This window comes from Neoarthrinium moseri, assembly GCF_022829205.1.
Source record: "Neoarthrinium moseri strain CBS 164.80 chromosome Unknown scaffold76_Wmoseri_CBS_16480, whole genome shotgun sequence".
In the NCBI taxonomy this organism is placed as follows: Eukaryota; Fungi; Ascomycota; class Sordariomycetes; order Amphisphaeriales; family Apiosporaceae; genus Neoarthrinium; species Neoarthrinium moseri.
This window is the reverse complement of record NW_026055190.1, coordinates 134,530-156,989: the sequence shown is the minus strand read 5'-3', so window position 1 is coordinate 156,989 and position 22,460 is coordinate 134,530. Positions and strand designations below refer to the sequence as shown.

Genomic DNA, 22,460 nt, shown 5'->3' with positions numbered 1-22,460 from the left:
TGATGTTTGTGTGGGTGTTCTGGTCTGATTAGCACAACTACCCGGGGCAAAAGGTCGACCTGAGACCTCGGGTTCTCCTCTTAGTCGTGGCAAGCGTCGTTCTCAACCACAGGAGAAGGGCCGCTCCGCCATCAGCCCACCCGGCCTGCCCTCCTTCGAGTTAAGACCGGACCCGACGACTCCACCGAGCTGCTCCCTTAACGCCCCCAGCTTGTTCCGTCGGGGTATAGCCAGCGCCCCGCATGCGGGGAAATGACGTTGGGTATAAGATTCTGTCCAGGGGGCGCCGGCCAGTATTGGCTGCCGAAACTGTGGCTCCTGCATACCATTAGGAAACGGCAGGACTTGGCGCAGTTGTTCACAGGGGACAGGCCCCGCCCTTGCGCTTTCGTTGCCTTGGCAGGCCACTCAGCCTCGGTATATAAGGGGGCCAACAAGGCAAGGGAGTCGTATGTAAGTGCGGGCGCAGTCGAGATGGAGACGAATCTGCCCGGTGTTGGCCCGCAGGACAGCTGCTCACCTTCGAAACGTTTCTGCCTGAGTTGTCCACGAGGTCACGCATACTAGCATGGCAATTTCGAGCATCCGGCGTGTCTTGGCCGTTTCAACAGGATGGATCCGGACCGACGCTAGTATACCGCCGCAAGGAGGCTAAACCACTAGGAGCTACGGAGTACCCCTAGACATCTGGGAGGCTCAACGGCAATTTCATTCGAGGGATGCGGAACTCGGCTTACCATCTATCTAGGGCTGCAACATTACTCCCTTGCTGCGGCAGAGGGTCTGCCAACTGGTTCGCTCGCTGTCATTGGCTTGGTTTGCCGTCTCGTTTGGCGTCTCCACCCCCTAAACCATCGGTCCCGGGCCGGTGGGCCTTTTAACTTACAGTCGCACGCCCAACGACGACCAGGAACGAAAGTGGATGCGACTAGTGTCGGCCGTAGGGCAGTATCTACTATTAGCTAATCCTAGCCCTTACATAGAACGGATAGAAGCTAGTGGTGTTCTTTTGATTCAAAGGGAAATGAGAGATGAAGACTGTCAGTCATCTGACAATGTCTTTGGCCCTGCTCCATTGGACCGACTGCTGAGTCTTATCAAACTACAACCATGTGATATGTTAGAGGGCCTAGAGGCAACAAACCGGAACAGTCTCGTGGATTTGGATGCAGTGTCTAGAGCCACACTAGTATTGTGCCCAAATTCAGATGTGCATTCTGGCCATGCCACGTCCACTGCCTCCTATCGACATTCGGTTTTAGTCTTATTGGAAATGGTATATCAAGGTTATGTTGTAGGCATGCAAAGACGGTCTTTTGCCTATCACGAGCCTAAAGTAGCTCTCATAGTCAAAGCATGAATGTTCCATGGCAGTCTAGCTCGATTCAGGCAAATTAATGGGTATACTACCTCGGCTTTCCGTGACAAGTCCTCAAATCGTTCAGACCTACAAATGTCCCTGAGAATCTACCCTAGTGTACCAATCTATGTAGTAATGGGGCTCTTATATCTCTAGTCTATGCACTTACATAAGGCTGCCTACTAACTAATTCTCTCCACAATCCTGCTACACTATCTAAGCCTAGTATATGCTCGCTTAAGCGTCAAGTTTCATAGGAGGAGCTAGGAGTCCTAGCAGTCGCCTCGCCCATGGGCTTCGTCTTCCAACAAACGCTTTGCGTGCAAGTACAATATCTCCTACCTCCATTGTGAAGGACTTGGGCCCATTGACCTGGTCATCCAGCAGCCTCATCACTATAGCTCCCGCTTCCTCATCGGAATCCGCAATGACGTGGATGCTGCTGCCGGTCTTCTTGACTGTGTCTGCCATTTTCTGGATCAAAAACTGTCCAACGGCGCCAGACCCTACGACCAGCGTCAAAACCATCTGCGCCATGGGCAGTGCCAACAGCACCACCGCAGCCAGGACAGACGTGCCAAACACGAAAATGGTGAGCGTGCCGATCTTGAAGAACAGCTGTACGCCCTGCCGCAAGTTCTTCGCCCACGCCGGCTCATTTACACCGTGTGTCTTTGATATCACCAGCGCGATGGTTCTAGAATGGTTGTCCCGGCTGAAGTACGAGGCAGATCCGTACTTTTTGCCTTTAGGCAGAGTGGTAAGCGTCTGCTTGACCGAATGCGCTGACATGGTGTCACCAAGGGGTGAATGTGGGACTTCGGGTAGCCCTGTCGGCGCCTCCTCTGTAATGTAGATCGTGAGGTAGTTCCGGAAGGGAACATTGACATAGCTTTCAGCGAAAGCCACAATAGTAACTAAGGGAATAGTTTTCATCAGCATATGCGGGGGTAACACAATTAACACGTTCTTCAACTTACGCGCAATGTACCATAAATGAAACCACCAATTCATTCTACACCATGTGACATAGATTGTTGCCAGTTCGACAACGACCATGGATGTCATAGCACCGGCGAACAGGAGGAACATGACAAGGATACTCCAGGCCAGTTGGCTTATCGGTAGTTTTGCCTTATTTCCCATTAGGTTCGCCTGAACGGCTGAGGAGACGCGTTCCGGAAGGTCGTCTTTTTTGTAATCACCTCCGGAAAGGCTGTCTTTCTCCCCATCTTGTTGATCCTTGCCCACAATTGTGAAGGAGTCCTGGTACGTATCTCCTGTGCCCATGCGTATCGGGCTGCCGTAGGATAGTAGGAGCCCAAAGACTCCGGCAAAGGGTACCAGCTTCAAGAGCAACCACGTATCGGCGGATGGGGCGCCAAGCACTATTGAAGCAGACGTCAGCTCATCTTCGGAATCAGTGTAGCAGCCCAAGATCTGTCAGTGTTTCAGATGCCTGCTGTTGGCTATCAAGTAAGGTGGGTTACCAAGTTGAGTAACTTACTGGATCCTATAGTGGGCAACAGTGTCAACATGGTAGCGGACGCGCTATACTCGGCGTTATGAAAGCTGTCGAGGTTGTCCAGGATGCCCTCGAGGGCAGACCGACATTGTTCGTCGCTAGGCATGCTGCGAATGCAGTTACCTCGATTCCACCATGCCATGAACTCGAAGGCATCTCCTGCTTTAGTCCTCCCTTGATCAAAATCGCAAACGCGCGCATCATTTTGGCCAAACACATAGCATGGGTACAGAGCTAAGAATAAAACAACGGCAATAGATGCGCTGTGATTCTTGAAAAGAGCCATAATTACATTGACCAAATGATGATATAGAAATGTTGCACAGAAATTTGAAAACACAACGGATTGAGACCATCTTTATGGTGCGGTTCCCGTGCACTTTGATATGGCCCCCAAGCCCAGTGGGTAACAGATTCGCCTGATGCGCAGGCAGGATGCCGCCGCAGCGGCATCCTGATTGGTTTTCTCTACGAGCTGGAAGGGACCCCTGACTGCTGCCCCATGCCGGTTGCTGCCCTAGAAGGCTGGCAGGGCTCCAAGATGCCGTGTTCAATTCTTCTCAGCCTTAACCACCTGAAATGTGATGCACAGTACTTTGATCTGTCATGCTGGCAAGCCTGTGCCGCAGCCCTGCATTTGGAAAGCATTATGCTTCCGATGGCTTAGGGTTAGGAAAGCGGATGATGCCCAGTATACCGGCACTCAGCATTTCCGTAATGGGCCTGACAGCCGATACTAGTAAGACCCAAAGTGGACCATTTGGCTGTGACTCGTCATCCTCCTTCCCTGCCGCGCCGCTCTCGCTATCGGGTGCGGGTGCGGCTGCTATCGAGGCGCTAACGGACTGAAGTGGCCGACATTAGGAAACGATGGCCGCAGCGGTATGGACAAAGGCGTTGAGCTACCAACAAGCCGGGTGGTTCAAGAGGCAAGGTGCAGTTCGGCGGATGGACCTTTACTCCAACCAGATATTGGCAGTATTTATTCGCTCGTCGAAAGACTAGCCTCATCACTGCAGGGTTTTTTTGGCACTTTCGACGGGAAGAGAGTGAGGACTGAAAGTTCATTTCCGGGCCTAAATCCTTCAGGCTAGCCACAGTGGGGCTCTCCCAGAATCCTCCATACACCTATTTTAATCAGCCAGTAACACAGCACAACGGATGCCACCGCAAATGGCCAATATCAGTGAGCACAACTTATAACGCAAGAAGACCATGCGGCATGACTACGGCTGCTGACTCCCTGTGAGCTGCGGGCTCGCACCCATCTTCTGCCCTTCCTCACCGCCTTGGCGCCGAGGCTGGGAGACCGGTTCCGGTGCCGCGGTTTTGGCGCATTGCGGCTCTCACCGTTACGGAGACGGTCCTTAGGTGCCCGTGTTTGGAAACCGTATCTTTCTCGGAAATGGCATAGCGAACGTAAGTCATGATAGGATCCACCGTCAAGGCAAAAGCTGCAGAAGGCTGCCGTGGAGAATTGGCGAGCGTCGCGCATTACGGCAAGCTCGCCATCTTTATAGATGCCACATCTCTACGTGACCAATGGAAGGAACACTGGAAAGCTAGAAGCCAAACACAGTATGTAGGGCCCAACTGCCAGTTGCCCTATGCAATGTGACAATGGTACGTTGATGCATCACTTCCTGGCGACCGCGAATCGTGTCGCAGACGTCGACCAAGCCTTGACGCTAGTCAGCTCCAGGTTCTGCCACGGCACAGTGCTTCATCTGGTGAATGCGTAGCACTAATCTGGTTAATAGGGTTGGTGGCGAGAACCAGTTGCGAGTCATTGTTAGTAAAATGGCCTTATATTCACAGCGTTCCCCTTTTCACAGCTCTTGATATCCCAGCGTGCTATATCCAGACCAGTCCAGAGAGCGCATATACATATCGACCTGTAGAAGATGAGCCACGGAAGTCCCTCTACCCCTTCCATGTGCAGACAAAAGCCCACTCTGATACCAGTATATCAGATCTTAGTCCTAACGTCTAGTGTGCTGCCCGTATATGAGGTACAAATCCCTTTCCCCAGGGATTCGACCGCACTGACTGAAAATTGATGTTTAGTAGTTTCGATATAATGTTAGTGTCTGATATCCGCTCACGCTCCACGTGATCGTTCGCTAAGATCGCTTGCCAGTGCATCCAGCATGTTAGTCGACCTCGAATAACCCATGAGATTGCCCAGCTTGAGATTCACATATGCACTGGACAGCGGTGGCACCTGCGGGCGATCTGACTTCCGTTTGCCAGTAAAGGGGGCGAATCGTTGTCACGGATGAGACCAATGCCCTTAGTACTGATATCCGCGTATCTCTATCAGAGTATGCAATACCATTGTGGTCTATTGGACGACGAACATCGACGCCGAATACGTGTAATTCACGGACATAGGTATAATGGAGTGCGAACCTCATGCCCGGGGCATTCAGAGTACAGGCGCGCTCTGAGGTGGGGTCTGATTTGCGTGATTCCCATCCGGGCAGGTCCCTGAAATGGCGCGCCCGATCTATTGCTGGCGTCTTGGCGAGCGGAGGTGTCTACTCGTATCATCTGGCGGGCTGGCCAAAAGTTATTTCCTCTAACTTGATTCGCCTCTCCACACTTTTGAATGGCCAGCTTTCCAAGTCTCGAGCAATGCACCCAATTAAAACTTCTTGTAATTGAAAGTGGGTGCGCCAAGAATTTGTCCAACTTTTGAACGGTATTCCTGTGTCCATGGCGAAGCGCCACCGCCTGGAGAAACAACAGGGGCAACAGGGGGCGTCATCATATCAACGAAAAGCTGCCAGCCGAGCCAAGAAGGCCAAGTTTTCTTCTTCACAAAAGCTTTTCCTGGCACCCTTGGCACCCTTGGCACCCAGACATATTGCTTCACATCCCTGTGCCTATACAGTTGCTGCGTGGTAGACAGGCGCCGCATCACAAACCGAGCCGCTATACGCATTCCTTTCCATCAAGCGCCGTGTCTGTCGCATCAACCCCTTAATCGCAAACATGACGGGCGAGAACGAGATCAACACGTCGACCACGGGCGTCCAGTCTGGCGGGTAAGACATAGCGCGAGATCAATCACCCCCATCCTACGCCCGTCTTCCTGGATCGAAATGTCTGCAATTCATTTCTCTGACCGTGGCGCGGGTCTCTTAGAATGATTCCGCCATCGTTGGCGACCACAGCCGACCCAGCAGATCCACTAGACATCGCCCGCCTCCGCTGCGAAGACACCTCAGGAAAGCAGATGAAGGCTCAATACCCGAACGCGAACAAGGCCAAGCTGAAGGCGTACTACACGAGGCAGAATGAACTCATCGACCAATACCTAGGATCCAACGACGAGGAGCGTACTTCGGGCGAAGAAAGTGACCGCGTGGGTCCAAAGGTCAAGTTCGCCGTTAATGCTTCGTTCTCGGTCAACCTTTGCCTGTTCGCGATTCAGCTGTACGCCGCTATATCTACCGGGTCACTATCGGTAAACCGCCTTCAAGCCCAACAGCGCGCGAAAAATGGCTGACACGACTGTTCTAGTTGTTCGCGACGGCCGCCGATGCGTTTGTGAGCAGAAGCCCGATCCCTGGGGCATGCACGACACTGACAACTTGTAGATGGATCTCGTCTCCTCTTGCGTCATGCTCGTAACGTCTCGCATGGCCTCGAAGCCCAAATTACACAAGTTTCCAGTGGTCAGTCATGGAATCTCTCGCCGGTGCGCATGTAAGCTTTTGGGCTGACGTCTTGGTAGGGTCGCACCAGGATGGAGACTATCGGCGTCATTCTATTCTGCGCCCTCATGACCACTGTCGCTATTGAGCTGCTGGTTAGTCCCTCTCCCATCTGAGGAGACGGATATCTGTACTGAACAGCCCAGATTGAGTCTGGCCGTACTCTCGGTTCGGGACACTCGGACAGCGGGCAGCAGCTGAACATTGTCCCAATGATCTGTGTCTGCGTAGCCATCGGGGCCAAGTTCACTTTGATGTGCTACTGTTTCTTATACAGGAAGCATCCCTCTGTTCACGTGTTCTTTGTAAGTGTCACTCTTACAGTTCTTGCACCATGCTAACTGCTGCAGATTGATCACCGAAACGACATCTTTGTGAATTCATTTGGGCTTATCATGTCCGTCGTGGGCGAGCGTTTCGTTTGGTACCTGGATCCAATCGGTGCCATTTGCATCGCTCTCCTCATCCTGTTCTCTTGGGTGTCTAATGCCTTCGAGCAAGTCTGGCTCCTTGTCGGTAAGGGTGCTCCTAAGGAGTACATCTCGAAACTGATCTACATCGCCATGACTCATGATCCCAATATTACAAAGATCGATACGGTACGTGACCTGCAGGGTTTATAATCATAAATGTAGGAAATGCTAACTAGGGACGTTACTAGTGCCGAGCTTATCACGCGGGCCAGAGATACTATGTGGAAGTCGATATTGTCATGCATCCTGATACGCCCCTTCGAATCTCCCACGACGTCAGCCAGTCCTTGCAGAGGAAGCTGGAAGGCCTTGCCGATGTTGAGAGAGCGTTTGTTCATGTTGACTATGAGTACGAGCACGATGTCCACGAGGAGCATAAACCTCTCTTTGATAGAACTAAGTCGTAGTCGTTGGGCATGTGTCATATTACGCAAGGGGGGGTTAGATCGCAACAGAACTCTGCGAGACTTCCAAGGAATCGCACATCATCGTAGTTGCATGATCCTCTTGGGATGAAGGATAAGTGTGTATTCTACCAAGTAAAAATCTCTGGTACTATCACCTGAATTTAACTCCAGCCGCCAACAAGTTATCCAGTTTCTATTTCACCAAAACTCTATCTCCCAAGGAAATTTATAAAAATATAGGAATATTTCGTACCAGGATAGACATCTGCATCTACTACCATGGAGCAGGGAGTAATCAATGAACATTCCACAGTCAATGATCTTAGCAACCCAAGCTCTTTTCTAGTGAGATTTCGACCAGAATGCCACATCACTTGGGGCCTGTAGATATGTGTTATGTTGTGATTAATTGCTGTGAATAACCGAGAAGTCGACGATCATACCAACTGTGTCACTTTTGCTTTTATTTCCACTTTTTACAAAATGGTTCAGACTATTTCGCTCCTGACTATGAGGATTATTCCTGAGTTTTGTAGCTATCGGAAGAGCGAATTTCCGTAATCCTCATTGCGGCTCAATTCTTCTTCAACTCTGCATGGGCGAGTTTGTGCCTCAGGGGCGCCCACGTCCAACATGTGATGTGTGATAAACAAAGCAATCACTAATGAAATTCCGCGTACGATGCACGAGGGCGAAAAGATTTACTTGATTACACATGTATGACCGAGGCTGACTAGATTAGGGAGAGAATATATATTCACCACAACGTGGAGAAGAAGCCATTCAATGGCTAAAAGCTAGTTGATCTCTGTGGCATTGGGTCTGCGCCCAGGGGGATAAGCGCGATCCCGACGACTCCAGTTGCTGTCTTCGCGCGCTACATTTTTCTTACCCGTGGCAGAACTTCCGCATAGTCCCCAACGCGCTAAACAGTTCGCACCACAGTATTCATCTGTTTTGCCACAATACCCCCATTTCGAACAACAATCCCCAAACCCGCTATCTTTGCAGACTTTAAATCCTCGGTACGCGCATGTTCCGTCTTTGGACTTAGGCAACGGCCACATCATTATCGAAGGATTCAGCGGAGTTGTAGAAGTCGGGTAGGCAACTATAGAGGCTTTTGGAGTTGGTGTAGCACTGACGGTCTTGCCCAATGCCGGTGATGTCACTGACATAGCTGCGTTCGCTACTGCCGTTTTCTGTACTGACTCAGTTGTACAAGCCCTGTCATCACAACTGACACTAGGTCTTGATTGGATCGGACTTGGCCCTGGAAGCTTTTCAGGAACACTTGGAGTACCTGATATGGCACTCGTGCTAACAACTTTTGATGTAGATGGGCTGCTTGGGCTGCTAGGAGTACCTCGAGAGCTAGGAGAGCCAGAAGAGCCGGAAGAGCCAGAAGAGCTGGGAGAGCTAGAAACTCTGAGAGTGCTAGGAGTGTTGGGAGTGCTCATCGACATGGAAGTACGCGTAGTAACAGATGAAGGTATAGATGACGCCGCGGACTTAATGCCGGTGTTCGAGGAGCTAGGAGCTGTATCGTTGATGGGCTTGATACTCTTCCAGCTTCCGCTCTGATCCGTCCATTTGTATTGCTGAGCCGGGTTGTAGTTCGTTATGTTTACGCTCTTTACGAATGTGTAGTATGGCACCTTGGTCCTGTTCGATCACGTATCAGAGTATGAATTGGTAAAGTCGCACATGAGTTCACTCACATGTCTGTCAGTCCGCCGGCCCAGCCTATTGTTCCAGGGTGTTGGTCTGGATCTCCACCATTCCAGATTCCTAATTGAATTTTGGACGGAGTTTGCGGAAATTGGTGTTCGTTGTTATCCGCGTTTTTAGCCAGAAACGTGCGGACGACTTTGCCGTCAATCAGCCAATCCAACTTCTCCGGGGTCCAATCGAAAGAATAAGTGCGAAACTGCCGTCCAGGATTTGCGCACTCAATGAACTGACCGCGGTCGTAGGAACCGACGATTCCTTTTGCGAAATAGTTGTTCTGGACAGCTCCGTTAGGGTATTGCTTCAGGTTGAAGTTATTTCCGGACATCTCCCAGTCGATCTCGTCAAAATCATCCGACATAAGGACGATTGAAGAAATTATCCCAATAGCGGGGGCCACTTGCATCACAACATCTACTCTGCCAAAGAAAATCGAAAAAGTTGTCATAAACTGAGGCGCGTCGTATCTCTTCTCAAACCTGAACTCGGCTCCATTCTTCCCTTGGCTGTTAAAACTGAGCAGTGTGCCAATGTAATCCGATGTTTTCCAATATTTCCAAATAGAATCATCGGGTCGTGTGAAGTCGAAGAAGTAGTTGTATTTATCAAGACCTGGGTTTGGAGGACATGACGAATTCTTCATCGGGTTGCAAGGCCAAAATTGCCCATCTGTACGCTGGGACAACACAACTGGCATTGGGCCGAGTAAAACCCAAACCCAGACTACCAACGGCAACATGATGCTTCGGTGGGATACTAGCATACTGTCTTGGATATTATCAATAGTCAGGCCTCTCCGAACGATGATAATTGAGGTCCCACCACCCCTTCTTAGGCAGGTTTCTGTTGAATAAGGGTTGACTCCTTGTCTAGGCTCATTTGTAATGCGAGGACACAAAGACAAGGATAGACGCCACCGTGAACCTTTAACTCAGTGCAAGTCTTTGTTGGTCCCCGCAGGTATGCTGGAATCTCCTTGATCCGGATTTTTTGAACTAATGTTCCCTTGGCCACCCACGTCGAGTTTCGAGGTGTGACAACAAAACTTAGACTCGATATGGAGCATGTACGGGAAGAGGGATTTCGCATTCGGTAAACGAGAGTCAAGTTGACTTTTTCATTTTACTTCTCTCTGTCGCGCTTTAGAATATCGTCGTCAAACAAGAATCGTAGGATTTTTTATGGAAGTAACTTTCAAGTAATTTTTTTTTTCTTAAATTTAGGGAGATGTGGGCCTTGGCTCCAATCAACCAGCATCATAGACAGAGCCCACGATCTCAGAATCGATTCCTTGATTCTTTGGCTCGCGCTATGTGCCTCCAGACCGATGGGACACCATATAATATAACGCTAAGTAAGCAACCAATGTTTGACAGAAGTCCCAGACCATCTTCGCCATAAATGAATCCCGAGGTGCTCTCTTTTTGAATAGCAGCAATGCGAAGACCAGTGATAATGGTGATACTACCTTTCATTAGATGTTTGTGCATTTAGAATCACCTCGAAGGCTTACATGACACCGGCTAAAGTTAGGAATGAGAGTCCCAGTTTCTTGTTTGTTGACAATGCAAGCCTTGATCGACCTGAAAATGGCAGGGATGATATCAGTATGTCCACAATCAAGCCAGCTGCTTCAATGCCGGTATATGCAGCAATGCAAGCATTCTGAACTTCGAGGTCCCAGAACACCTCAATAGGGCGGCATATCAAGAGAGGAGCAACAAAAGCGGCCAGTCCATGAGTGGCACACAATGCTATCAACAATAAGGCCGAATACTTTATCGAGTTGACTGGGCTGAATATTCTGTATAAATGTATAAGAGCCGATATTCGAATCAACGTGTTTGCTAATGACCACATGATCTCATGAACAAAGAATGACTAAAAAGTCACATGCCGTCAGTAATTGTTCCAATAATGCCAAAAATGCGGGGAGTTCTCAGCACCTTCATCAGCATTTTGACATCGTGTTGGGTGATTCCCGAAGTGTATCGAACTCGATGCTCATCCATAACGGCCCAGGTAGTTTGTCCTACCAGTGTAAGTGATATAGCGAATGCACACAATGTTACTACATCCTCTGGTGCTAAATTACCCCTGGACCGACGAGAATCCACTAGCAAGAATAAAACGGATAGGATGGAGAGGAGGGCAAACATGAAAGTGCATATGAGAGTCCCAAGCGACATGTCTGTTAACTCTGAGTTCATTTGCAATGACATGATGGAAATGCCAAATTGTTAAGGGCAACAATAAGATTAGAGTTAAAAGCCGAGGGGGAAGGATGCTTCACAATTGTTCTAGTCTCGATGACATTCCCGTCAGGGGCTCAGTCAACACCGCCTTTGATGTCGGACAAAATTGGGACGTGGCTGTGCCAGGCGTTCACTTAGGCATTGTCGTAGAATGGGAGATCGTGATTGGCAGACTGGTATCGCCTGGTTGACACTGCATCAATGTGCAATATTGCTACATTGCCTGCATGGCAGAATCCGGCCCTTTTCTTTCTTTCGTTGAATATCGGAGCGAATCAACAGGATGCCAGGGTACTTTTGATTAAGGCGCTACTCTACTGCAGAATGGGGTCCCTGTAAGCATTTGCCCCCCGAGAAAAGCACGAAGGGTAGCCAACTCACTGTTTTTAGCCTACAGAACGTTCCAGGGTCCAAATAATTTGTCGCCAATCATCTCCACAGTTGTTCAATTTTCTTAAATTTGTCTCGATTCCAGCATCGGTACCCACCTGCTGTGCTAGTATCGGGAGCAATGTAGATGGCGAAGAAGTTCCGGAGGCTTTTAACCCCGACTCCAGTGCGTTGGCGCTTAGTTTTTACTTGAAGCATCATGCACTGGACAGTCCATCGTCTTTGGATTGGGCTACTTCGACATAGCAAAATTGAATTACTCGTAGACTTCTATGTGAGGGCTCTATCTAAGACGATTGCTCTGATAATGATTAAAAAGAAAGGGCTTCGCGGTTTAGGTTTTGAATCACATACCTTCAAGCCTGTCACACCTGGAACTCCTGTGCGACTAGCGCCGATATGAGTTCAGTGTTTCCAATATTTGTTAAACAAACCACGAGCGTGGGCGTACGGAGACCATGCCTGGTGGCTTCTAAGGTGTGGCGCAGAGGGCGTTGCGCCTCACTTACTTGGCATGGGCTGGTATATTCATTGTGTTGCTCGGCCCGTGTCAAACTATTCTCTAGGTTACAAGCTGATTATCGAGTGCATGAAATACACTAACGAATGCATACTACTAAGTCAAGCCCTCCCGAAAGACTCACTAACCTGCCGCAGGTTTCAAAATGCCTGGAGCCCAACATGACTGTGGAACACGCGACAAGACTGTCTGAGACGTTGTTCGGAGCGCCACTTCGGTGCCTCGCCATTTAACACGGCACCGCTGCTGGCGGTAAGGGAGAACCAGGAGCCACTAGTTCATTGAAATCCAATATAGCCTATGGATCATCTTGACTCCTTGAGACTCCATCAAGATAGTGCCGTGATTACTAGGCCCCATTGATAGATCTTACTTTACCTTCCGACAAGTTTCAATGAGTATGACCTTGTTCCCGCAGTCGGTCTAGCGGTAATTAAGTTACTTTAGTAAGAAAACCGCGATTTGTGATATTGTAAACCTGGTTAGAATGGATTGGGATATGCTATATTGAAAGATCTATAATGTTTGGCATGTGATTCGCCCACCGGCTCGTAATTCCTCGGGAATAGATCAAAGGATTCTGGATGCAGTCAAAGAACGTTTCATGGTTTATACCGACACATCCAGAAAGTATCCAGGAGGCTTGGAATGCAAGCACAGGTCTTCAACTGGACGCTGAGGAAATACCAAGATGCCGATGGAGTAAGTAGTACGCCGTGTCGCGGAGGTGGTACTGCAAGGTCTCTGAATCTTGGCGTCGTGTCAAGAGCCTGAGAAGAGAGCCGTGGAATTTTCATCCGAGGTACGCGTGGCTTTCTCATGCGGGAAATATCACGGCAGTCATACGCATCTCAGCTGTTCCTTGCATTAGCGCTACAAGGTCCGTGGTTCGCATTTCGATATGTTCCATGGGTTTCAGGAAGGTAAACAAGGAGCCACTCTATCTTATCGAACGGTTCATAGGTGGCCGACAAGGTTGCGACACGGTACATGGGTAGTGCCAGCTTGCACCCAAAGCGTGTGACTATGCGCATCCATTTACGCCCTTGCGTAATATGTGGACAGCGTTCACACATTAATATTTCATTCCCTTCTTCTCCGTTCATGCGCGATTGTGAAGGGTAAGGTGACTTCGTAAAGGCAAGCTCCTCAATGTGACGTGGGACCCAAATACCGCATCCCACGAATAGAAATCGGGCGCTTATAAGTTGGAAGTATGGTTCCTGGCTGTAGCTGCGTGAAACCGAGTTGTCCTTGGAAGCTGTCAAGATTCCACTACGGGCGCCACTCTGAGTACGACCCTGGACGGCATCTGTCCAAGTCATGTGGCCCACTTGAGAAAACTTTGGGCTAGGAAGTAATGTGTTAGTGGAGGGAGTGATACCTAGTATGCATCGCGTTGAAATAACCTTCCAACTCACCAAGATTGGGTTTCGCAAATCTATGAACAATAACGAGGATCGTAATGATGCCCTCGCGATGCTCAGCCCTAGGCAAATGAGGGTGACGTAGCAAGGGCTCGCATCCCTTCCTCACAGAACCTAGCGTTCAGAGCCGGCTCGCTGCCGGCACCCCAATAGTCTGGCGACCAATCACGACGATTAACCGCCCGAAGCCGTGTGCCCGGCTCCGTAATCCCCGCTGATTCAGCTGACACGATGCAATGGCACGCGATGCCCGGTATGCACTGACCATGAACCCTGTTTTTGGAGCGCATCATGTGGTCGACTCCACATACCCATGGGGTCGTATTTGCGGGGGATCCTCGCCTGCTCCAACGTCGTCGTATGGGGTCGGTGAGGGGACGTGGAGACGTTAGGTTGGCTTGCCGATCACAGCCGACCGCTGCCTTGCGATCTACGCCTCCAGCACACGACAGTCTCTGCTGTATTGGATTATCGTCGGCGCTATGTCGTGCTTACGGACCGGACTCTGGCACATGTTGGCTAATCCCAAAGCAGGAGTTGACCTATGCCGTGTCATCACACAGCCAGGAGATCGGGCCCCCATCTCGAGTACAGACATGGCTCAGGCGTAGTGCAGTCGGGATTGGTGGTAAAACCACACAGGCGACCATTGGGCAGTGGATGAAGCGGTCACAACCAGCCTTAGCCAAGGCACGATGACAAGAGCCAATACCCCACGGGTTGGCTATGACCCACTTCCCTCGGACGCTCATGATGATCACAACAGTGGCAACGGGGTCTGGGGGAGTAACATGCACAGAACCTCCGCGTCATCGTGCCGCGAGCAACATGTGCTCTGTGAAATATAAATCACAGGCTATGCAGCCTGACCACGCTTCAATGCCGACGAACGTGCTATCGTCTCATTCCCGTTGTATAATGCCATCCAGTACACGCAATGCATATCCTAAGATCAGCTATTCCTGCCATCGCCGCGTGGTCAACGCTGACGAGTGGTCTTGCTATACATGATCCAGCCTACTACAGAAACAAGGCAAGGCAGACAGCGGCGTATGATGGTTATGTTTTTGCCTTTTTCACCAATGACACTCTTGCTGGAGAGAAGATTTACCTCGCCGCAAGCAACGGCAACAATGCCCTCGACTGGACAGAGTTGAACGGCAATCAACCCATCCTCACCTCAACCAAGGGTACAGGAGGGGTGCGGGATCCTTTCGTCATTCGGTCCCCAGACGGAAATACTTTCTACCTCATTGCCACAGACCTTTCCATTGGCTCTGGGACCTCGTGGGGTGCTTCAGTCCGCACAGGGAGTCGCTATCTCGAGGTTTGGGAGTCCAACGACCTGGTAAACTGGTCTGAGCAGCGCCACGTACTTGTTTCACCCGAAACGGCAGGAAACACGTGGGCACCTGAAGCGTACTGGGACGAAGATCTCAACGCCTATGTCGTCTTCTGGGCATCCTCTCTCTACGAAGAGAGCGATACTGCCCATACAGGCACCTCCTACCACCGCGTTCTGTACGCTACGACAACAGACTTTGTCACGTTCAGTGAGCCTGTCATATGGGAGGATTCGGGGGTGTCACGCATCGATTCCACCGTTATCGACGTAGATGGCGTTTACTACCGGTTTACCAAGGACGAAGGAGGAAGTGCCACTGGCTGTACCGATATTATCCAAGAGAGCTCTACCAACCTCTTGGCAACTAATTGGACCACCGTCGCCAGCTGCATCGGTGCTAAAGCCGGCACCAGTAATGTCGAAGGTCCGACCATCTTCAAATCCAACCCAAATGATGTCAATGGCGACAAATACTACTTGTTTGTTGACGAGTATAGTGGCCGACATTACCTCCCACTAGAGACTGAGGATATTTCCAACCCCAACTGGCAGCTAGCCAGCTCCTACAGTCTCCCAGCTAGTCCTCGTCACGGAACAGTGCTTCCAGTCACAGCAGATGAACTGAGTGCCATCTCAGCCAAATTCTCAGCAAAGAGATCTGTTGTTCAAAAGCGGGCAAGCCCTGTTCTTCCTGGTTACACTGCTGATCCCAACATCGCCGTCTTTGGCAAGACTTACTACATCTACCCGACGACCGATGGTCTGTCCGACTGGGGAGCTAAAGACTTTTACGTATGGAGCTCGACTGACTTGGTGAGCTGGACACGCAATGATAACCCCATTCTCACACTCAACGGACCTGACGGCAACGTACCGTGGGCAACTGGAAACGCTTGGGCCCCAACGATTGCGGAGAAGAACGGCAAATACTACTTCTACTTCTGCGGCCACAACCCCACCTATAACGCACAAAACATTGGTGTTGCTGTTGCCGATTCTCCCGAAGGACCATTCACAGCACAAGAAGGCCCCCTTATTACCAACACGGAATCTCTCACTTCATCTCAAGCCATCGATCCCGACGTATTTGCTGATCCCGTCACTGGAAAATACTGGTTCTTCTGGGGAAATGGAAACTGCTTGTACGCTGAACTGTCCGACGATATGCTTTCAATCAAGCCAGAAACCATTGGTGAAATCACTGGCCTGACAGACTACCGCGAGGGAACATTTGTCAACTACCGCAATGGACTATACCACCTCACCTACTCCATCGATGACACCCGATCGCCTGACTACCGGGTTGGTTACGCAACAGCCACGAGCCCCACCGGACCCTACACCTATCACGGGGTTGTCCTTCAAAAGGATGAGGCACAAGGTATCCTGGGCACCGGTCACAATTCCATCATTGGTATACTGGGAACTGATGATTGGTACATGGCTTATCATCGTTTCGCCATTCCCAACGGCAACGGTACCATGCGTGAGGTTACTATCGACCGTGTCACATTTGACCCGGATACTGGTTTGATGCAGACCGTCATCCCGACGCTGAGTAGCGTTGAAGCTGAAACTGTACCGTGATGGAGCTTTTGGGAACTTTAAAAATAAAAGGGGGATTCTTGACGATTTATGAGGCACATGAGGAGATGCGAAATGGTTTGGATAATATACCCATGCCCCGAGTCATGCAATTACAACGGTTACAACTGGTGTTACAGCGCTGGTCTCGTCACGTTTAAACAAATACGGCATTCGTTCAATGCATTTACTCAAGCAGTGTAAAATACCAAATTCGATTCATGTAGATACAATGTTTGATTACTTTGTGCAACCTTCATTTACGAGGCATCGTCCGTTCGTGTGATACTACGCGCCGCTGTTCAGCCGTGAAAACGACCTAGCCTTCCGAGATGTCTGTTGAAGTATGTTAAAAAGGCATGTCAAGCACATATCCACGTCGATGCCTCCTGTTATCCTGCCTGTAGTCCAGCTCCTGTCAACAGCAGCTTGTTCCGTGCGCCGGGTAATTCGCAATTTGACCTTTCCGCTACCTCGCACATACAAGTTCGAGCGTGTCCTCGTCCGCGGCGCTGTAAAGGCAAACTTCAACATGCGTTGCTAATAGGGTCGAAATTCCGGCATCATGGAATCAAACAAGGCACTAAAGTTGAATCCCGTGATTGAGTCTTCGCTTAAAGGTAACTCAAAGCCTGTGACAGGATAGAACAGTGGTTCCGTAGAGATGTCCTCCGGCAAAGAAAATTTTGTGAAGCTGCCTTGTGACGCGCTCAAGTTAAACTAGTTATAACGGCAAAAGCGCTATGTGACTTACTAGGTTGCAATACATCTAAAGGCGTCTGCACTGAGACCGAAGGCTCAGTTGTTAGCGTGGGGTTGAGGTCGTTCACGGCAATGGGAGTGGCCTTGCTGCTCTCAAAGCGAGTGCGTCGAACAAAGTCTGTCGCGATCTGTGCAAACCCAGACATTAGATGGGCTGGGAAATCCCCCCCAGTAGCATATTGAAGGCGGCCGAAGTAACCCGCGGCCATATCTAGGAGTGTAAGATTGGCCTCCGTTTCAGGGTGGGTCGGATTATGAATGATGAAGTCAAATAGGATGAACGTCGCAGAGCAGGGTATGGTCCCCAACATCCTGAAGTTTGTGGTCAGACGGGAATCTTTGTCGCATTAGTATATATAAACTTACCACAACGGGGTATAAGGTTTCAGATCGATGTAAGTCGTCAATTGCAATACCGTACGTGCTGTGTTCATTAGTAGTTTTCTCGTCTTTGCCATCCGAGGTCCTTGCTGATCTGCCCCAACATGCAGCTCCAAACGGCAAAGAGAAATCACAAGAGCATGATACACCCCATGAAGCCTTAGAAGCATGAAAGTAAACCAAGTGTTGCCTGCGACGAATGGCATTCCAGGGCGGAACTTCTCAGGGATACAGCCCGTCCATCGCTCTATATCGGCCTTGATCAAATCAACGGCGTCAAAGTACTGTTCAGATGTGTTCATGGTAGCGCTGGCAGAGAACAGCATCTGATATGTCTTCGATAGTATTCTGCAGCCGCGAAGAATAACGACGAAAAAGTTTACCCCTTCTATTTCTGACTCAGGAGTGTCAGGAATAGGACATCCAATGTCGTAATCGGCCAGTACCTAGGGGCTTAATCAGCAGTTTGACAGTGAGTCTAGAAGGACAGCTTACAGGACTTTTCCCGTAAAAGAAGCAAGTCATCCTCTCAAGTACGTAGATTACCCAGAATGCCTTATAATGCAAGGACTCGGCCCCACCTGCGGTGATGCCACGATGGGACCCGAGGCGTATAGCTATCCTTGCCGCTTCGATGATCAAGGTGTCTTCGATGTGCATGCCGGGCAAACTGATGCCGAATATAGACTAGATAGTAGAATAAGTTCCATAATACGGGTAGAGTAGCTGGAGCGTTTCAAACGTACCATCGCTGTCACGGCCTATCCATGGTCAGCAGGGCATCAGCAGGCTAGGAGAGAAACCGACCAAGAACTTACCTGGAGGCTAGTCAAATCGTCAGGTGGAAGCAATACACGTGGCAACAATCTCAAAGAAACTTGAAAGAGCTGGGAACCCTGCCCTTTTCCTGGATCAAAAGACCACTCGCCAACATATTGACATCCAAGGGCCAGTACCGCGTGATATAACGCCGAAAACGCTGCTTGGTTCTCTAGAAATTCGTTTAGATTTGACATGGAAGCCTTGAGCTCGAACTCTTGCCGGTCTAGGAAGGGATAAGATGGGTGAATGTAGTTGAAATATGCTGCAATGTATGCCGACGCATCTTTTTTTGAAACAGGAAAAGGTGCAGTGGAAGCATTGCTCGACCATAATGGAAGGGCAGCGACCTTGTCATTTTCTTTGCCCAAGGTAGCTCGAGTCTTGATGACATCTGTTATATTATCGATGAGTTCTTGAACCTGGTTGTGGCCGAGGCGTTGCGAAATTAGTCGGAGCCTATTTTCGGAGAATACAGCGAGGTTCGAGCTTGTCACTATTTGGCTGGTTAGTGGCCACTACGGATTACTACAATGTGAAAGGCAGCCCACAATGGTGGCCATGAATCTACAATTCAGTCAGTATCCACTGGCTTCTTCATCTCCAAGTTCGCAACCCTACCTTGAAGATCGAACAATCATTCATGCTGACGCCACCGTGTCCAGGATTACCAAGAACACGATCAATGTACAGTCCATTGCGTTGAGTCTGGGGCGTGGAGCTGGCATCTGTCGATATCGTTAGGAAGTCAATTCCGTTACTGCACCTGGGGCACCTATATACCAGAAACTTGAGCAGGGTTCGTCCGCCTCACAAGCCGTTTAGTTTGACTGAACTGGCATGTAATATTGCGTTTCTACTATCATTGTTAAAACTATAGCGTTGGGGTGACGTGGGATAATCATACTATACAGCTCCTACAGGCCGAGGGGTCATTTTGCACTGCACGTCATTATCAGCTATCAGGGCCTGGAATAGGGCACGGGGGGGTCAATAGGTCGGTCGGCTGCAGCCAACGTACCAATGCATCGAACCTTGCGAGCTTTGCAATGGTCACAAGTCCGCGACGGTCTCGGCGACAACTCCGAATACCGGTTAGCCATTTCCACTATTTGGGTAGATCTCACAGGTTGCCCGCGTTGAGCGTTGATTGTCCACACGATCAACTTGCACAGACGAAACTCGGCAACGGAAAGCTCGGCAGTCAGGTGATCTCGGGTTTCGGTGCCCGCGCGTCTCCACTCTGGAGGATCTGCTTTCGGACCCAGATGATGTCTCGGTTTCAGCACAGGTGTATTTTTTGTACGCAATGCCTTTCTCCCCAATCTGGCTGCGCAAATGGCACGAGTAGACAGTTTGGCTTGGATTGAAGTCATCCATCATGCCAACGTCGCAGAGCGGTACCCAGAGGATACAAGCCAAAAGATCTAAGCGTGGGCAAGCTAGAGTCTTGATTACATAAGCTTGCAAAGCCACGGACGGATTGCGACAACAGCTACAGTTTCTTCAGTGTCCTCCCAGCTTGAATCAGTCTCTTAGGTCAACTGCCGTACAATGACCTGGTTGGCCATCCAAAATAAAGATGTACCAACACAGCGGAGCACGAAGGCATCTACTCCCGCTTGCATCTCATTACCAGGCTATCTCTGTTCTTATATCCTTGACGCCGCTTCCTTGCCCACAACCTCGACTGTCAGATCTCGGGGCCAAATGGGCTCGTCGACACCATTTGATCTAGTGCCTACGTTATATCTGAACTCAACGGCTCCATCATGAAATTGAGCGATCGGCTTGACTTGCACGAACGTCGCTCCAACATATTTGGCGTGGCGTGGCTCGAAGAATCTTGGTTGAAAAAGCGTTGCTGCATCGTGCTGCTGCAGAAGTCGCATCATAGCAGGAAGCAGGTAGAGCATATTATGGTAGTGTCGGAAAACAGGTGAGCCATGTCGGGACCACAGCTCTTTCCAAACTTCGTCGCTGTAGACACCGCAGGACCGAACTAGCCATTGGGAGTAATAATTCAACGACACCTAGAGATGCCACTGTCAATTCTGTGCAGCGATTCCCAGACTCAGTGTTACTTACGTCTAACCCATAACTGCCCCCTTCTTCAGCTCTTTTGATCAGTGCTGCCAAGACTGCGGTGCTTCCACAGACACCCGTGCTTTGTGAGGAACATTAGCAGGACAAAATAATGGAGCCGCTATACAATTCTCATTAGAGCACACTTACCAGTAGTCGGAGTTTGGAAAGACCGGGGTAACCGCTTCATCGTTACCCATAGCCCTACCGTACGCAAGGGAAACTCCGCAACACTTTGTTTGGTCAGTGACCAACTCTACCCGTGTACTATAACCGAGGAGGACTCCAACTTACAGCGTCACTGATCTGCTGCCAGCCAGATCGATGTTGCCACGGCCCATGCCAGCCATAGCAGTTTTCTCGGACGTGGATAATGCCATAGGGGCGATCCTTGACCAAATCAAGAACGGCTTGGCGACCGAAACCAAGGCGCTCCATAACGCCAGGTCTGTACCCGTCAACGACAACATCGGCTTCTTTGATCAGCTGCCTCAATTTTTCCTTGTCAGCTTCGGATTTCAGGTCCAAATGACAGTTCCATTTGCCCCAGTTGAGGTCTTGGTGAAGGACGCCAAGGTCGGTAACATTAGGCGACGTCACTCGCATGACACTAGCGCCCATTTCTGCAAGGCCTCGACCTATCGCTGGACCGGCGATTACTCTGGTCAAGTCAACAACCTTGAGTCCAGCAAGGGGCCTCTTAGACGACGACGGGTTACTCTCATTCTCGGGCCACCATGAAGCTGGCTGAGACGAAGCAGAGTCCTTGGAAATCTCATACAATCCTACACGTCCGTTCTCCTGACCGTGCTGGCTAGCGAAAAACTCGTCCGAGCTCCAGGCAATGGTGCCTGCCTGCCTATACTGCTCATTCATGAGCTCGTCAATCTCTGCAGAGTCCAACTTGGACACTGTTTCCTGGAATTTCTTGGCCACAGAGTCGTAAGTGTCCTGTGACTCTCCATCCATTGGCAGACCCAAGGCCGTGAGTGTTGGCTCAGGGTTCATGCTCCCTGCGCAATTTCACTATTAGCAAACAGCCTAGGTATGATTACGCCCAAAGTTCGGCCATTGAGTGGCTGGTTTCTGAACCGTACCGTGTACATGATAGAACCTCCCGTCCTTAGTTTTGTATATGTTGGTTGCCAACTGTCTATGCAGATTTTCCTGTGATCGATGCAAGTCATGACTGGGGAAAAACTCTCTCATGCTTTCTGATAGCATACTGATTGGTTGCGGTTTGCCATCCTTGATGACTTGAGCAACTAGCGGCGACATGAAGAACAAGGAAGCATGGTCGCTAGTACCGTTTAGCTGCGGCGGCCACGAGTCCTGGAATATACATACGTGTTAATGGTTATTTCCGTAGGCTTCATGCCATATTTGCGAGTAATCAGGTGGCTCAGCATAAGTGCCTCGAATGCCTTCAGTGCTGATATGCTCTCGGCAAAACGCCAGTTGATAGGAATACTCGGTTGAGAAGAACCTTCAAACCGGACAAGTTCGCTGAGGGAAAGCAGTTCGATTGGGATACCCTGCATCAGTGGGTTCTTCAAGATGCCATCCTCGAGGACTTTCTGTGCCTGAGATGGCACATCATATTTACTCGCGTTCATTTTTGAAGATGTCAATTGAAATGAAAGTCTTTGGATCAAGATGAATTCGACCGGAGAT

At 50.0% G+C, this 22,460-nt stretch overlaps 6 protein-coding genes across 6 annotated transcripts; 2 read left to right on the top strand and 4 right to left on the bottom strand.

Moving 5' to 3' along the window:
- Window positions 1-1,597: 1,597 nt before the first annotated feature.
- Window positions 1,598-2,991, bottom strand: JN550_011953 (uncharacterized protein; the record flags this gene model as incomplete). The annotated part of the gene is made up of 3 exons (XM_049310376.1): window positions 1,598-2,277; window positions 2,341-2,748; window positions 2,868-2,991. The coding sequence occupies 3 exons, from the start codon at window positions 2,989-2,991 to the stop codon at window positions 1,598-1,600; spliced, it is 1,212 nt and encodes a 403-aa protein (XP_049166122.1).
- Window positions 2,992-5,882: 2,891 nt separating this feature from the next.
- Window positions 5,883-7,487, top strand: JN550_011952 (uncharacterized protein; the record flags this gene model as incomplete). Its single annotated transcript, XM_049310375.1, has 8 exons — window positions 5,883-5,935; window positions 6,036-6,357; window positions 6,414-6,440; window positions 6,491-6,568; window positions 6,628-6,702; window positions 6,754-6,912; window positions 6,958-7,206; window positions 7,269-7,487. The coding sequence occupies 8 exons, from the start codon at window positions 5,883-5,885 to the stop codon at window positions 7,485-7,487; spliced, it is 1,182 nt and encodes a 393-aa protein (XP_049166121.1).
- A 1,050-nt stretch (window positions 7,488-8,537) lies between these two features.
- On the bottom strand, window positions 8,538-9,579 carry JN550_011951 (uncharacterized protein; the record flags this gene model as incomplete). The annotated part of the gene is made up of 3 exons (XM_049310374.1): window positions 8,538-8,689; window positions 8,791-9,152; window positions 9,209-9,579. The coding sequence occupies 3 exons, from the start codon at window positions 9,577-9,579 to the stop codon at window positions 8,538-8,540; spliced, it is 885 nt and encodes a 294-aa protein (XP_049166120.1).
- Window positions 9,580-14,747: 5,168 nt separating this feature from the next.
- Window positions 14,748-16,742, top strand: JN550_011950 (uncharacterized protein; the record flags this gene model as incomplete). The annotated part of the gene is made up of 1 exon (XM_049310373.1): window positions 14,748-16,742. One exon carries the CDS (start codon window positions 14,748-14,750, stop codon window positions 16,740-16,742), a length of 1,995 nt encoding a protein of 664 aa, XP_049166119.1.
- Window positions 16,743-17,279: 537 nt separating this feature from the next.
- Window positions 17,280-19,804, bottom strand: JN550_011949 (uncharacterized protein; the record flags this gene model as incomplete). Its single annotated transcript, XM_049310372.1, has 9 exons — window positions 17,280-17,437; window positions 17,494-17,813; window positions 17,868-18,328; window positions 18,378-18,569; window positions 18,629-18,643; window positions 18,701-19,197; window positions 19,253-19,268; window positions 19,323-19,429; window positions 19,723-19,804. The coding sequence occupies 9 exons, from the start codon at window positions 19,802-19,804 to the stop codon at window positions 17,280-17,282; spliced, it is 1,848 nt and encodes a 615-aa protein (XP_049166118.1).
- A 549-nt stretch (window positions 19,805-20,353) lies between these two features.
- On the bottom strand, window positions 20,354-22,402 carry JN550_011948 (uncharacterized protein; the record flags this gene model as incomplete). The annotated part of the gene is made up of 6 exons (XM_049310371.1): window positions 20,354-20,734; window positions 20,790-20,868; window positions 20,937-21,019; window positions 21,081-21,799; window positions 22,013-22,086; window positions 22,134-22,402. 6 exons carry the CDS (start codon window positions 22,400-22,402, stop codon window positions 20,354-20,356), a joined length of 1,605 nt encoding a protein of 534 aa, XP_049166117.1.
- Window positions 22,403-22,460: the final 58 nt, after the last annotated feature.